At 49.4% G+C, this 15,315-nt stretch overlaps 1 protein-coding gene across 1 annotated transcript in view; it reads left to right on the top strand.

The window, feature by feature from the left end:
- Nucleotides 1–6,704: 6,704 nt before the first annotated feature.
- LOC133277640 (ribonucleoprotein PTB-binding 2-like) overlaps nt 6,705–15,315 on the top strand; it is a 67,335-nt gene continuing 58,724 nt past the window's right edge. The window contains exon 1 of the mRNA XM_061469677.1: nt 6,705–6,891. Within this exon, the coding sequence (XP_061325661.1) occupies nt 6,721–6,891 (171 nt within the window). The 5' untranslated portion in view covers nt 6,705–6,720. The remainder of the gene's footprint in view (nt 6,892–15,315) is intronic.

Raw genomic sequence — 15,315 nt, forward strand, 5'->3', positions numbered from 1 at the left:
CAAATTCCATCTCTGCTGGCAGGGCTAAATCACTGCTGGGTTGATCAGAGCACAACAAAGTGCTGGTAAGCCGCCTGCTCGCTCCTTGTACCAGTGATGCAGTTAATCACAGCAAAGATTTCCTCATAGATCATAATCAGGCAGAGATAGGGCTGTAAATGAGAGAGCAACGGAGATCATAGAATCAGTTGAGGTTGGAAAGGACCTTAAGCTCATCCGGTTCCACGCCCCTGCCATGGGCAAGAACTCCTCACACTCGATTATGTCGCCCAAGGCTCTGTCCAACCTGGCCTTGAACACTGCCAAGGATGGGGCATTTACCACTGCTTTGGGCACCCTGTGCCAGCGCCTCAGCACCCTCACAGCAGAGAACTTCTTCCTTATCTCCAACCTGAACTTCCCCTGTTTCAGTTTGAACCCATCACCCCTCGTCCTGTCGCTGCAGTCCCTGATGAAGAGTCCCTCGCCAGCATCCGTGTAGCCCCCTTCACATACTGGAAGCTGTTTGATTTCCCCCGGTGAAGGCTTTAATTCCATGCTGTGGTTTCACTCTTTTTGAGGTGAAGTTACTTCACCATTTCCTGTGAACTATCACCCTCAGTTTCCCGTTCCTAGAAGATGGGCCCTTACAGAGAATCTGAGACAGAATGATTTGAAACTAGGATTTTGCAGTGCATAAAAACATAAAAACACTGTGGAGCAGTGTGGGGTTGTACCTGCTTTTGCTAGAGACTCGAGGACCAAAAGCCACAGAAGACTGGTGATTCAGAGCAGGGAAGGCGTTGATGTGCAGGAGAAAGCCTGGCTGAGGCTGCCCTGTGAATATCTTGTCCTTTAGGGCTACGGCTGTACTGAAACTCTTGTTTGATCTCATTTTCTTTTGTTCTCCGTTGCTATTCAAGAAGCTGGATTTGGTTTGTGAGGATTTATTTTGAGGGTTTCTCCCTCTTGTGCTCTCTTTACGTACAACCTTCACCCAGCTCTGCTGATGCTATTTATTAGCTACCCAAGGTTGTAAATTCTCCTGCAGAGACCACGGCTCCCCAAACAGACCATTACGTTCCCTTTCAGTGTAATGATTCCCTCAGCCCAGTTACTCACTTTGGAAGCTACAGCTCTTGCCTCTTTTATCTTTCCACTGTTTATGTGCAGACCCCTGTGTTACAGCATGGAAACTGAGCAGGAGCTGCTGACCAGTCTCTTCCCGAGGTAATCCGTCACTCCCGAGACACTCAGGAGCAGTGTTACACCAATTTAATAGCTGTCGGGTTCCACTTGCAACGTTCAGCTGTGGGCAAAGTCACTTGGAGTGGTTTTGTGTCTGTGTGCAAGAGCGTTTCGGGAGTGAAGAAACATCCCAATTTTGGGCATAGGCAGCAGTACCTGACACGTTCCAGGGGCTGTATATGGTACATATAAGGCTGCCTTAAAGGAGCGTGAGCAGAGTGAAAAATAGACCTGTTTGTTGGCAACACAGCTCCAAGTGAAGCGTGTGCCTGTTGTGGTCTCTGAAGCAATGTGCTGCCCGTCTGGCACCTCTCGGACAAGAGGGGCACTGCTGGGATGCGGTCTGATGGACCTGCAGTCTGATCCTCTCTTTACTGCAATTCCGAAGTGCTCAGAGACTGAAGCATTAATCAAAGTACCCGTGGGACTAACAGGAGCTCAGCAGTGCATTGGGAGGACTTAGCATGGCACAATACCTGTCTCAACACAACTGCAGTCTGCACCTGCCAAGTTAGTTATTCGAATGGTTAATGAGGGAATTGCAGCCCTGCAGAGCAGCTCTGTGCTACCTGCAGAGAGGGGTTACCCAGTTCTTACTGCATCAGAATGCTGACGGTGTCAGTTGCTCACTGTGCTGTTCTAGCTGGGTCATTTGATAGGAAATTCCCTTTGTTTAACCATCCCCACTGTCACTGCACTGCAGGATGTTACACTGAGAACACCAAACGTATTGAAATTCACTGGAAAAACGGTGGCAGGAACTTCTTTTGGCACCTCTGGTCTATTTTGGAGGCAATGGCATTTGTGAGACGTGTGATTGAGCATTAGATGGTCATTCCTGGACTCGTGACTGGTGCTCCCAAGGGAATCTTCATCTCTTGGTTTCACAGTCTCACTTTCCTGATGAAACAAAAGGAGCAGCTGGAGCTGGAAACAGTGGGCACAATGCAGGCTGAAGAGGATGGTATTGGCTGCACTTTGTTCACCTGAAGTGGGGCAAGCAATCAGGGGGTTTCTGGAAGCTTCCAATTCACAGCAGCTGATGGATTCCACACCCTCTCCTTGCAGGAAACACAAATCCCATGGTTTCAGGGGCTAGAAAATTGTTCAGATTTCTCTTTTCTATAAGAAATCCCTTACCTAAGGAGCTCACAGATACTTCTCTGCTATCTTGTGTACCTGAGAATACGAGATGGGCCTTTGAGATGCAGCAGATGTTCTGAGCTTGGCTTTTCTTGGCTCCCAGGGTTCTAATTTAACCCTCTCATCCCATGAAAATGAAAAGTTCTACGTGGCTGGTGTTACTTCAAAGCTGCAGAAGCAGGGCTAAATTAATCTTCAGCTTAGAAGAGCTACCAGAGCAACTGCTGTGGATGGGTACATTACTCTTAATTAACAAGGAATTTAATGAACTGAATTCAATGCCTGCAAAGTGGCAGGGAACCGGGGGCAGTAACGGTCGTTGTGAAGCCTCTTTCCTACTCCTGTGGCAGGGGTTAGCGAGGACTCTTGGAGTTTGTCCGATGTATTTTCACTGTTACAAAGGTTAACGTGTTGAAGGAGAGAACCGCATGTCTGCAGTTGGTAGGCATTGAGGTTGACCCGTTTGTGGCGGTTCAGGCACATCAAACTGCATGGATGCGTTTGTGCAAGTTCAAAGGAGGCTGGATTGTTGGCTTGCACAGCCTCCCTGCTGTATTCATGTGCCCACTGATGCTCTGGGGGCAGCTCTAATGGGCTGGAGTGTTTTACTGTGTTGGTGCCTAATCTTGATTGTTCTTTTAATCCCCCAGGCCCCTGCCTGAGGGTGTCGTGTAGCTCAAAGCGTTGCCATTTGGGTTCAGGAGGGGTTATTCCCTCAGGACAGATCAGTTATTGGTGCTGATGCCCGCCTGGCTGATTTTGGTTGTACGTGAGGGGATGCATGGCCCACCTCCCCGTTTACACGGACACCTCCATGGCCATCGGCAGTGTCTCTGCTATTCCCTGCTCTCTTCCCACAGCACTCTGTAGTTGCTGTTCAGTGCGGGCAATTCCTTAATCTACCTGTGCCACATCAACTGCCTGTACACAGCATGAAATGGGAACACTGGGAGGGAAAGACGAGAGGAGGGCTTTTCCCTACCAAAGACAACCTTTAAAATGTGTATCCCTAGAGCAAGAAACCCACATTTCTCTGGAACTCTTTACAACCAATACTGCAGCAGTTCTGCCATTAATGCCAAACTCTTCATTCCTGAGCTACTTCTGTTAGCAATGTGCTTTAACTCCTCTTGAACTGCATTCAGACCCAGCTGCAGCCTGGTGTAAAAGCCTAAACCAACAGGCAGGCAGCTTTTGAGAAGGGAATTGCTGTAGGTAGGATTAATTACCAGTAGCATACAGGGTGTCTGTGTGTCCACCTTCAGGCTGGCTAGATTAACGCTGTAATTAATGACTGTGCTTCCACTCCTTCCTTAGCTTCACTGGACTGTGTGATGTTTGAGCAGGTCCATCATTTACCTGGAACAGCTTCATCTGGCAGCTGGTGCTGAGGAGGTAGTTGTGTGTTTCAGTATTCCAGCTGGAACACACGTTCCCAGCAGAGCACTCTTTTTCCTGGTCCCAGAATAATTCACACCACACAAGCTGTGATTGACAGGCTTGAAACAGGTTTGGAGGAGACAGTATTCAGCATCCCTGCTTCAACTGCACAGCTTCACCTGAAAATCAGTTTGTGAATGGTCACCAGAAGAGCTTTCACTTTCAGTTTTTATCTTTTCCAGGGATAATTTTATAGGCAGCCTGATTAATACTTTGTAAATCCTTGGGATTTAAGCAGCCTGTACCTCCCGCCTTGTGCTGGGACGGGTGTTTGACAGTTTTAAAATGTAAATCATTTGGGATTTTCTAAACTACGAGGTCTATACTTGTTACTCAGTTGAATTTCTCAAATAATGGTGAGCTGTGGAAGTCTTTTTCTAATCATATCCACTTTTCCTTAGATCAGAGCTCACACTGACAATTTGTGCTGCTCGCTTTTCCTGTTTCTTGGTTTACGTATGAAGGCTGAGCCAATCCTGTCCAGGACAGGCTGAATTTGTCAGTTCAGAGAACGGTTAGGGTTGGACAGGACAGTAACACCATCAAATTGTCCTTTGACAAATAGGCACCGTTTACAAATGTCCTTCACACCTCTGATTTCCAAACCTCCACTGAACAAAAGGCAGATCCTGAAGGAGGAACATGACCTCTCTGAAAAGGTGATGGGAAAAGGAAGCCCTTGGACAAAAGCCTGTCAGCCCTGACAGAGTTTATCATACACCAAAAGGAACTTTCTTGTTTGCTTAGCAGGTTGTCAGTTAATTCTGGAAGCAATGAAGGCCCAAGGTTCTTTGTAGCCTTCGCTCGCTCGCTTTGCTTTGGACTAAAGCGGTTCCTAAACCCACTGTTGTTATTTGGCTGGGGATTTATTTTCCCCCTAACTGGAAATCCCATCTCTAAGATTGCACCTAGCCAAGAATTATCATCCAGAATTAATTGTGCTGATAGGAACTTTGTCACATATACCCCATGTGAGACCTCACCTGGAGCACTGTGTGCAATTCTGGGGTCCTCAGCATAAAGAGGACATGGAATTGCTGGAACAAGTCCAGAGGAGGCCACGAGGATGAGCAGGGGCTGGAGCACCTCCTGTATGAAGACAGGGTGAGAAAGTTGGGGCTGTTCAGCCTGGAGAAGAGAGAGGCCTCATAGCAGCCTTCCAGTGTCTGAGGGGGGCCTATAGGGATGCTGGAGAGGGACTCTTCATTGGGGACTGTAGTGACAGGACAAGGGGTGATGGGTTCAAACTTAAACAGGGGAAGTTTAGATTGGATCTAAGGAAGAAATTCTTTCCTGTGAGGGTGGTGAGGCACTGGAATGGGTTGCCCAGGGAGGTTGTGAATGCTCCATCCCTGGTGGTGTCCAAGACCAGGTTGGACAGAGCCTTGGGTGACCTGGTTTATTGTGAGGTGTCCCTGCCCATGGCAGGGGGGTTGGAGCTGGATGATCTTCAGGTCCTTTCCATCCCTAACTATTCCATGATTCTATGTACCCAATTTAACTCCAAGTGAGTTTCCAGTTTCCTTTTTAAGACCATTATTTTCCAGGTCTGGATTCTCTTTTGCCTGCTCTTTGTGGTCAGCTCCAGAACTAAAACTGTGTACAAATATTTGAATGAGTCTTCATTCATTCATAGCAACGCTGACAACGTTAAGAGCTAAATGTACTGCGTTGTAAATGAGGTTGCAAGTAACTGTGCGAAGGAGGGATGAATTTTCCGAGAGGACAACATATTTCTGTCTCAGTAAGTGCTGACTGACAGTGAAACATTATTACAGACGGAGGCTTCACTGCAGAGGCCATTTCTTTTGCAGTGACTCGCAGAAACTCTTTCCTTTGGGGAGGTGTTGTGCTCTTCTCTCTGCATTTCCTTCCCAAGCTCCCTGCTTGCACATCCACCGTTACCTGGTGCTGTGCCACAACAGGGTGACTTTTGCTGCCAGCCCAGCACCCAGGCTCTGGTTTACCCAGCTGGGTGCTTTGCCATTTGTTGGGTGTGTTTGTGGGGAAGATGAGACCGAGATCCCCTTGGGCCTTTGCGCCTGCTCACCTCAGGCAGAGCACGGGGGCTCACTCGAGATCTTTCTTTTGTTGTCAGCCTTGCATTTCAGTCCCTCTGGGTGGGCTTGATTGACGGAGCTGGGCATGAGCCCCTTGTGCCCAGGCAGCCAAGAGGCCCCCAGCACGCTGGCCGGGATCAGCACCAGTGCGGCAGCAGGGCCAGGGCAGGGATTGTGCCCAGAGGGTGCTCAGGCATTGGAACAGGCTGCCCAGGGCAGGGCTGCAGGCACTGTCCCTGCAGGGATTGAAAAGGCATGGAGACATGGCACTTTGAGACATGGGCCAGGGGTGGCCTTGGCAGGGCTGGGAACGGTTGGAGCGGGTGAGCCTGAAGGGCTTTTCCAAGCTGGCCGAGTCCCTGATTCCATGACTCGCACCCAAGGGAGGTATTGACAGCAGGGCCGGAGGGAAACGATGCCCTCTGTGTGAGGTGAGCCCCATCGTGCCTGCCTGAGGAGAAGGGCAGTGTCCAGGCCTTGGCTTCCATTCCAAGGGCTCTGGGGGCTCCCGTGGGGCCCCGACCTCTCCTCCTAAAGCCTGAGCTCAGCAGCCACAACCGCGGGCAAGAAATTCCCCCCCGAGCCCCGTTTTCTTCCCCCCCCACCCCCGTGGGCACCGCTCGAGTTCTCTCCTCCCGCACCGCCCCTCGGCTCCCGCCGCCGCTGCAGGGGCTCCGCCGCCCTCAGCCTGCCCCGAGCGGGCGGGGGGCGCGGCCCAGCCTTGGGGCGTGGCGGGAGCGCGGCGGGGCCTGGCGTGGCTCCCGGCTCCCCGCGCCCCGCCGGCGGGCCGTGCCCCGCGGCTTCCCCCGCCGCCCGCCCAGCGTGGCTCCCCCCCCGCTCGCTCTGCAAGATGGCGGCAGCAGCCGAGCGCGGCGCGGAGCTGCCCGCGGAGCCACCGCGGGGGGTTCGGCCGCCGCTGGCCCCCGAGGAGGTGGCGAAGCGCTTGGAGAGCACCCGGCGGGAGCTGAGCAACAGGCGCAAGATCCTGCTGAGGAACCTGCCGGCCGAGAGCAGCAGCCAGGTACGGCCGCCGCCGCCTCCCTTCCGCCCGCGCTGCCGCCGCCTGAGGCGGGGCCGGGAGCCGCGGGGGAGCCGCTCCCCCGGGGCCGCTGTGGCTGAGGTGAGCGGCGGCCGCGCTCCTCGTGCCCGGGGAGTTGTGGGGCTGCAGCTCCGCTTCCTCCCGCCGCGGGTCCGCTCGGGCTCCTGCTCCCGACGCCTTCTTTGTTAGTGCCGGGAGCCGCGGTGCCTGCGGAGAGCGGCTCCAGCTCGTCCTCCCCGCGGCGGGAAGCGTCGCCCTCCCCCGCGGGGGCTCAGGCGAGGCCGGGCCGGGCCGGGCTGGGCTCCCTCCTCCCCGCCTGTGGGTGCCGGGGTCGGGCCCCAGGCCGCGAGGGAGCAGCAGACGGGGGGGAAAGAGGGGGGTGAGGGGCTCCGCGCTTCTCTGCACAAGGTGTGCAAATTGGGCAGGCTAATGAGTGCGGTAATGAATGACACACGTGTGGCTGCTGCTGAGGGCAGCAGCGGCTGGGGGGGCCGTTAGCGGCGGTGCTGAGGTGACACCTGTGTGCTCGCCATCTCCAGACAGGCGGGGCGGCTTTAAGGTCCCGCGGCCCATCCGGTATCTGTGTCACAGCAGAGGTGAAAAGCTTCGAGCCCGGCTGGTTTTGCCCCTGAGCTGAGCAGCGCGCAGGCAGGAAAGTGTTTTCCTGCGATCTCTCGCCGGTTTGGGACAATTCTGCTGCTATTTGGAGCAGAGCAGCGAACTCTTCAGTGCGGGTGAGTCAGAGTTTGAGGCGATTTGGTTGCGCGGTCGCTTCGGCAGCCCCAACCGTTCAACTTGATGCAGGAGTATAACAATATAATGACAGCTTTTATTCTAAAGGGCTCCTTGTCTCTCTTTCTTTCTCCTCCTAAAGCGCAGGCGATATTACTGCCTGTGGGTAAGTGCAGCACGTGTACGCTCTCATTTTCTGTGCATCTCCAGTGCAGAGGGGCCCTTCCTGTTAGGTTCTCTCAGCGATCAGTGTAACTGGAGCCAGCCTGCCCAGTTTGCCACTGCACTGGATGTTTTGTTCTCGTGTATGCGCTGCCTTTAGTTCTGTTTGGCCGCGTTGTGGTGTGACTGCAGGCCCTTGGAGCTGTAGGTTGGGGCAGTTTTGCTCTGGTCCCACACGATGTTTCCATGCAGAGCCTCGCGTCTGTTTCTCGCAGCCTGATGGCCTTATGGATGAGCAGAGTCACCGCTTGGAGAACCCTGCTCATCTTCGTGGTCACTTCAAGAAGCCATCCCAGTGACTGTGTTGACAGAGCGAGCTTACTGCCGTATGCCAGGGTGCTTGCTGTGGATAGCCAGAGCAGGAGCACTTTGTCTGCCACTCAGACAGCTGTGTTCCTTGTTCCCGTTGCACGCAGCAGGTACTTTGTGAACGCGCACGGTTCAAAGCACATCGAGCTGTCAAGTTTGGCATTGCTTGGTCAGGCAAAGAATGCTACAGAGAAATAGTAGCGTGCAGGTCTGATTTGGCAGGCTCACAGTGTTCTGGATGTTTGCCATCTTGTTTTGATGACTTTAAAAGTAGCCCTGGGACGCCTTTTCCTGTGCGTGTAAGGTTCTGATGTTCCCCTGTTATAGGCTAGAACAGTACCACCATGTACAGATCCTGCAACCCAGTTTCGGGAGATGGCATTTGAATTGTTAACATCATTGGGCTGTTGGCATTGGTGTGTAAAAGCAGAAGAGTTGTGCTGTAGGGGTGAAGTTTGTGTCCTGGAGCAGTTTTGGAAAGGAGAAGGCTGTCTGTGGTCAGGTATGTTAAGCATACCTGTGTATTTGGCTGTCATTAAGTTACCATGGAACTTACCATTTCTTAGGTGAAATTAGTGCCCTTGTTAAACAGTGCAGAGGTGTTTTGTCTGCTGGTTTCTTCTGGAAATGGTTGGTTAGCCAAGTAAAATCAGATAACTGTTGCTAACCTGGCCAGTTTGTTCACCACTGAGAAAGAGAAGCATCATTAAAATACAGCAGAGGCTTCCGGAACAGGGTTTCATCAACGAAATTACCAATCTCTAATCATTGGAGTGTTGGGTTTGCTGTTGTTGGTTATTAGTACGTGGAGAGTGAAATTAGGTAACAAACATTATCCTGAGCCAGCTGGAGCCACCTATTAAGTTTATTTCTTCTTGTACTTGTAATCTTCTCTTACCTTTGGAGTTCCACCTGTGCTAAACCCAGTTAAAACCAGATTACTCTACAGGCCACAGGAGAAATGTAACTTAGCCATGAAGTTTCTGAACCAGAAGCAGAGTGCCCCACGTTTGTAGTCTTAGAAACCAAACAAACAGCCCTTTAAGTGTCAGAAGCATTCAGCACTTTGGGTGCTGGGTGGCTCTTGTTATGGGGCAAAGGTTGCCCATGTTTGAATCTTGGCAAGGGAGGTTTCTCTCTCAATGCGTTTGGCAACATCTGTGTTCCTAAGGAAGTCCAGAGCCTGTGTTCAGGAGGAAGGGCAGCCTGAAGAAAGCACTTTGCAGTGTGTCCGCCCATGTAAGTCAGCGTTCCCATGTGAGCTTTCTTCCTTGAGTGTCAGTATGAAACAAGTCCAGAGGGGGAGCAAACTAAGTCCAAGTTATGTCAAGAAGATTCTTTCTGTGTTGGGCTTTACAGCTAGCTCAGCCTGCAAATATGTCCTTGCGGGGCTGGTATTTATTCAGGCAGTTCTCTCACTACCATGGGGAAAGGTATTTTTGTGACAGACCTGCAGTAACCATTTCTGTTAGCACCTTCACTGGTCTTTGAAGGCAAAGTCTGCATTTACTGTTTATCTGGCAAGTCAGGTGAGTTTGTACTGCCCTGTTGTGGTGAAATCCTGCAGAGTTGCCAGTTGGTTCCTCATATTCATCCTTGTCTGATTCTGCCAGCACAGTACCTGAACCGTGCATGTTCTCAAAGGTGTGATGTGACAGTGGCCTAAAAATGGACATCTACTGTTGCTGTAACCTCCCATGATCTTGAGATGAGGGACCATGGATATCTTTGTGTTACGTTTTAGATGGCTAAACCTGTGAAAGGAGACAGAAATGCACTTGTTGCTGCTGTAATTCCTGTTAGCGGGGCCAGGGTTGTGAGTAAACCAGCTTAGGAGATCAATTCCTGTTGTGTTTTCCCTCCCTCGATCTGATGTTTTTCTATCCTGTAGCTATATACAAACTGTATGCAAACTGGGCTCAGTGTTTTGTTCTGCTTAGGGGACGCTCCTCAATGTGAAGCTCTTTGTCCAAAGCTGAGGGAGATGTGTGATGTGGTAACACACCAGGTACCAAGAAAGTGGGACCCCAAATGTTGTTCTGAATGTACGTGAGATTTTGAGGTTATCCTGTAGCCGTGACTTGTGTCTTACAGAGAATTCAGTAGTGAGTATGGGCCAGGCTGCATGAAGGGTCCCAACAGGCCCTCCCGTTTCATCGAGGAATGCATCAAGAACATTACCCTGCATTCCAACCTTCACAGCCTTTGGGAAGCCTTTGCAGAACATACAAACTTGGAATTCGTCTTGCAGCAGTGGGGAAGTGTTAGGTGCTCGTTCCAGAGTAACCATTTTATGGCCTCATTAGGATGAAGGAGTGTAAGCAGGATCTGAGGAATCCTAGCAGGGCAGTGCCGCATGGTGTTTTACAGTAAGGCAGTCAGGTAAGATTGGCCTGTTGGTGTCTTGTTGGCATGATTAGCCTCTGATGCAGCGTTGCGGTGTTGTGATGTTTGTATGAAGACTGTTTGCCAAGAGAATGACAGGTAAGCTTGGTTGTAGTGGTTCATTTTGTTCTGGTGAGTGCTTGGCAATGAGCTGGCAGTCTCTTGGTTGGATGTCTCTTGTGATTGCCTTGTTGCGTTTGTATCTCCCTGAACCTTCATCTCTGAGGAGCCAGCTAATCCATGTCAATGACAAGGAATGCAACGACGTGATGGTCAAAGGCATGTATCCCAAATTAAAGGTCCTTGGAGCTATCCTTAAAGTGCTCTGAGTGCTCTGGGAGGCAGGAGGACTGCTCTGAGCAGAGGGAGGGTGGGAAACAATAACTTCCTTTCTCCTTTCCTGGTAAGGAGATGCCAGGAACTTCAGCATGACCAGAGTACAAGTGAAGCTGTACCTTACTAAATGTGAAGTTTTATTTTGCTGGAGTGTTGTGTGGCAAATCAGTTTCTGTTTGTTTTTGTAATTACCCCAGTGGATTAGAAGAATTGGTTTTGATTTCCCCCAAGCCATTGTTTTTTCCCTGTTAGTGATTCCTTATTTAAGTGTGATAACTCCCGTAGGAGCGGTGGCTGTCTCAGCTGAAGAGCCAGTGCTGTGGAAGATGCACTTGGTTCCAACCAGTTTTTTCTGTGTTTGATTATCTTTAAATGAGACCATATTACGTGCTCATTTCTGCTTTTCTTCTTGACCATCTGAGGCTAGGAAATAAATCTTCTAGAGGGGATGCTCTACTTTAATGTAGGACGTGAAGTAAAATAGGGCTGATTAATTATCTGAATACCCTGTAGTTCTTCTTTGGCATGACAGAACCTAAAGAAAGGCAAAACATTGAGGTGTTGATAAGAAAGTGGTTCAGTCCACGCGGGGCAGGGATTTACTGTGTGTTTTGGGACTTGATGTAGCCGTCCAGGTGTGGGATATTTCCACTGGGCTCTGTTCCTGACCAAAAGACAAATCGCTTCTTAGCAGGATGCTATTTCTGGCGGGGTCGTGGGTTTTCTGTTTTGCCTTGTGGATTAACCCCAATTTTTCCTTGGTCCTTTTTGATGGAAAGCCTTTAATGAAGTGTGCTGATTTGAGGAAGTGCTCTCTCCCAATCTGTTGGACGCCAGCTGTTTAAGTAGAAGGGGCCTTTGTGTTTCAGTTAGTCCTTGGTCACACTGCCTGCACATGAAAGGCATATTTGCTGGATAGGGAGTAGCTTCCATGCCTTAGGATGTACGTGCTTTTTGATTTTCTTTATTGCTTTTCTTCTGCTTTGTGCTCTCTCATGTTACCTCTTCTCTGTCTTTTTCATCTTTCATTTCGCTTGCGTACCACCCAGTATACCCAGGCTGATGGAACTGATTTGCTGTTCCTAGTGTTCCTTTTATCAGCACTAATATGTCTCTGGAAGATGAGAGAAACACGTTTTTAATTCCATGTCCATCCTGAGTGTACTGAGAAACTGCTCTTCTTCTACCTTAATGTTTTCTTGTATTACTTTAGTTATGATCTTCGGAGGGCAGGATCTGACCAAAGCCAGTCAGTTCTTAAACAAAGAGATTTGCCCCAAAGGCAGTTTATGGCCTAGAATCCCAGTCTTGATTGTATTTCAGGTGTCAGAGTTTGTGACTGTTCACGGATGTGAAGAGGGCACGTGCTGAGCTTTAGGACACTCCTGAGTGTTCAGCATTCCTGGATGCCTGGGCAGGTAGACATCTGCTACACATCTTGGACTTGATCCTGCGGTCGTTGCTCACCTGAGAACTGTCTTTAATACACCATTGAAACAAACCTTGAAGGAGCTCCAACCTCTGTGGTCGTTAGTAGACAGGAGCTGTTTAGAATTGCCCTTTGCATCAGTCCTTGTGCTTTGTTATCTGACCTTTTTGTCGGTGCTGTGGACTCCGCTTCTTGCTCTCCAACAGAGCCTTTGGGATTTCCCCTTCGATTGTTACTTTAAACTGTGTTGGTGTTCTATTGCTTCTTACCTTTTTTTTCCTCCCTTTTTTGTTTCTAGTTTTCTGTCTGCAGTGAAATCCATGTGTTGTATCCTGGACTCAGGCATTTAGTGGTCTGAAATGAAGTAAACCCCCCATTATATCATTCATGAACGTAAAGCGTTTTCCTCAGCAGTCCTCCACTTCCCTGTGCAACTGAAAACAAAGTCTCTTTTAGTTACGAGATGATTTCAACGTCCTTTGTTAGCCAAACATATTATTTAGTTCAGCTACTTGAAAGAGAATTGATTCCTGTTTCAAGAACATGCATGTGAAGTTTAGGCCTTCAGCTACTTAATGAGAGCCAAGTTATAGACCAGGCTTGTGGATTGTTTTTACTGGAAGCAGCACCAAAGTGAAGTGTAGAAATGTGGCCAGGCACCATTAGAATTGTTAAATAGTTTTGTTGCCAGAAGAACACAATCCAGTATTATATCTAGAGAGAGTTAAAGGTGCTGTAGGCTTTCTATAGAGGGTGTGTTGTTCCAGATGATGATTGAGTATTTCTTACATGTTTCTTCTCTTGTGCTGTGAGATCCTGGGTGTGAAAAGCTGATTCTATTAAAAATGATCCATTGAGCTTTCTTAATTTGATAAATAGAGCGAATGTGCCTGTTAAGGACTCCCTTCCTTTGCATTGAAAGCAGTGCATATAATGCAGCGTAGGGACAGATCCTGTGGGAGACAGGAATTCTGTGTGTTTGAGAGAGGCAATTTCCAACTGACAGAAGCTCCTCTTTGCGCTTTTCTACCCAAGACAAGACAGGACAGGCCAAGAACTGAAGAATTTCAAGACCACTTTTCTTACAGTAATAAATAATACATTTTAAAGCATATTCAGCCTGTATTTACTGGTGGTTTCTCTTAAACTCCCTTGAATGCAGCAGGTTTTGCTTTTTCTGCTGATTTTGAAGTATGAGCTGCTTGTTTTCTAGTTAGGATTTTAGTATTTACTGGTGCTAAGATTAACCACCTTTCAAAGTCTGCTTACAAGAACTCTGAAGGTTTAAGGAGCTGTATAATAGCTAAGTATTATAAGTTCCATTTCTGTTCCAAGATGTTTAGTTAGTGTTGCTGGCATGGCCCACGTGTTTATGCAAGTACTGTTACTCTGAGCAAACCCTCTTCTCCTCTTGCTTTCCTCCTCTCTCTTCCTGCAGTACGTATCATCCTTGCTTTGGCCAGGGACACATCCCCTGGGATCTGGCTGTCAGGGACTGCTTGGGCACAAACACACCTCTGTGCCCAGGCATCGGTGCCGATTTGTACATCAGGTTGAGGAGCCAAGTACAAATGGCTCCTTGGAGCCCCGATAGGCACCTCTATAAACAGTGTTTGTGTTAGAAGCTTCACAGGATCCACGGCTGCTGGATGTCTACCACATAGCTTTATAGCTGCTTGCAAGTTTTGGTGTCCAACTGTTATCATCTAGCCTAACATTCAGTGTGTGACTCTCACGGCAGCTCGACCCACACCATGCTGGTGATGTTGCCGCTTTGTTTAGACTTAATGTAGAATCCTAGAATCATAGAATAGGTAGGGTTGGAAGGGAGCTTAAGATCATCTAGTTCCAACCCCCCTGCCATGGGCAGGGACACCTCCCACTGAACCAGGTCACCCAAGGCCTCGTCCAACCTGGTCTTGAGCACTGCCAGGGATGGAGCATTCACAGCCTCCCTGGGCAACCTATAATATGGTGCAGTTAAACCAGTTAGATCCTGATTATTAATGATAAAAGATAGAGGATGCTTTCCAGGGGGGTATTCTGGGCACACTTAGCTGTTGGTTGCAAGAATATTCATTGAAAGAATGAAAATCAGTTGAACTTGAGCAGTTATAGGGACTTTGGGGATTTTAGGCTGGTAAATTGATTCCTTTATAGAAGAGGAAAAAGTCCTTTAGGAGCAGCAGTATTGTAAATGTTATGTGTAAAAAACACTAATAGTGGTCAGCAGGTGGTTTGGATGTGGATGTTGTGACCATGGGCAGAAGTGGTGGTGCTTGGGGATAGCAGCCACTGCTCTCATGTGGTACCACCATCAAGTCTATTACTACAGCTTTACTAAACCTGATGTGATAGGAAGTGGTGAGCGCTTGTGTTGTTGGCCAGCCCAAGGCAGTAGCATGGTAAGGATAACCTGGGAGGGTAAAAAGTTGTACTAGAGCAGAGCGTGGGTCAGCGTGATGGCTTCTCCGTTGGTGTATGCCACGGTGGTGGTAGGTGCTGGTGTGGGCAGAAGGTTGATATAGCTGGGCCAGGGGTGTGGAGGCCGGGTGCTCCGGGTATCTGAGGCAGCAGGAGGTCAGGAATGGGAATGAGCGGCGGCTGTTTGTTTCTGCTGTGCTCAGGGAAACAGCCCTCTGCTTACATTCCGTGCAAGTTAACAGGGTCGCACCAGGGAATATACCTGACTTGGATGGCCCATTTCTCCTCCCGGAGTAAACACTCCTTCCTGGCCCAGATACTGGGTAGCTGTACACCAAAGGGACCAGCTCCATTCCGTGCTGTTGGTACAGACCGTTCGGTGGCACACTGCGGAACCTGGACAGGAACAGTGAGTAAAGTGTTCTTGTTGCTTTCCCTGATGGTTCTGTCTCTGAGCTGTGTGGTAGCATTCATTCTTTTCCAGCAGCCTCAAGTGTTGAGAGAGGTTGAAGGTAAAGTTTAGAGAAGTGCCTGAGTTCAAAAGCTGGCTTAGTAATCATGGAAATATG

This window comes from Pezoporus flaviventris, unplaced genomic scaffold, assembly GCF_033815535.1.
Source record: "Pezoporus flaviventris isolate CSIRO_AGI_PZ_B2104156 unplaced genomic scaffold, CSIRO_AGI_Pfla_v1 ptg000059l, whole genome shotgun sequence".
In the NCBI taxonomy this organism is placed as follows: domain Eukaryota; kingdom Metazoa; phylum Chordata; class Aves; order Psittaciformes; family Psittacidae; genus Pezoporus; species Pezoporus flaviventris.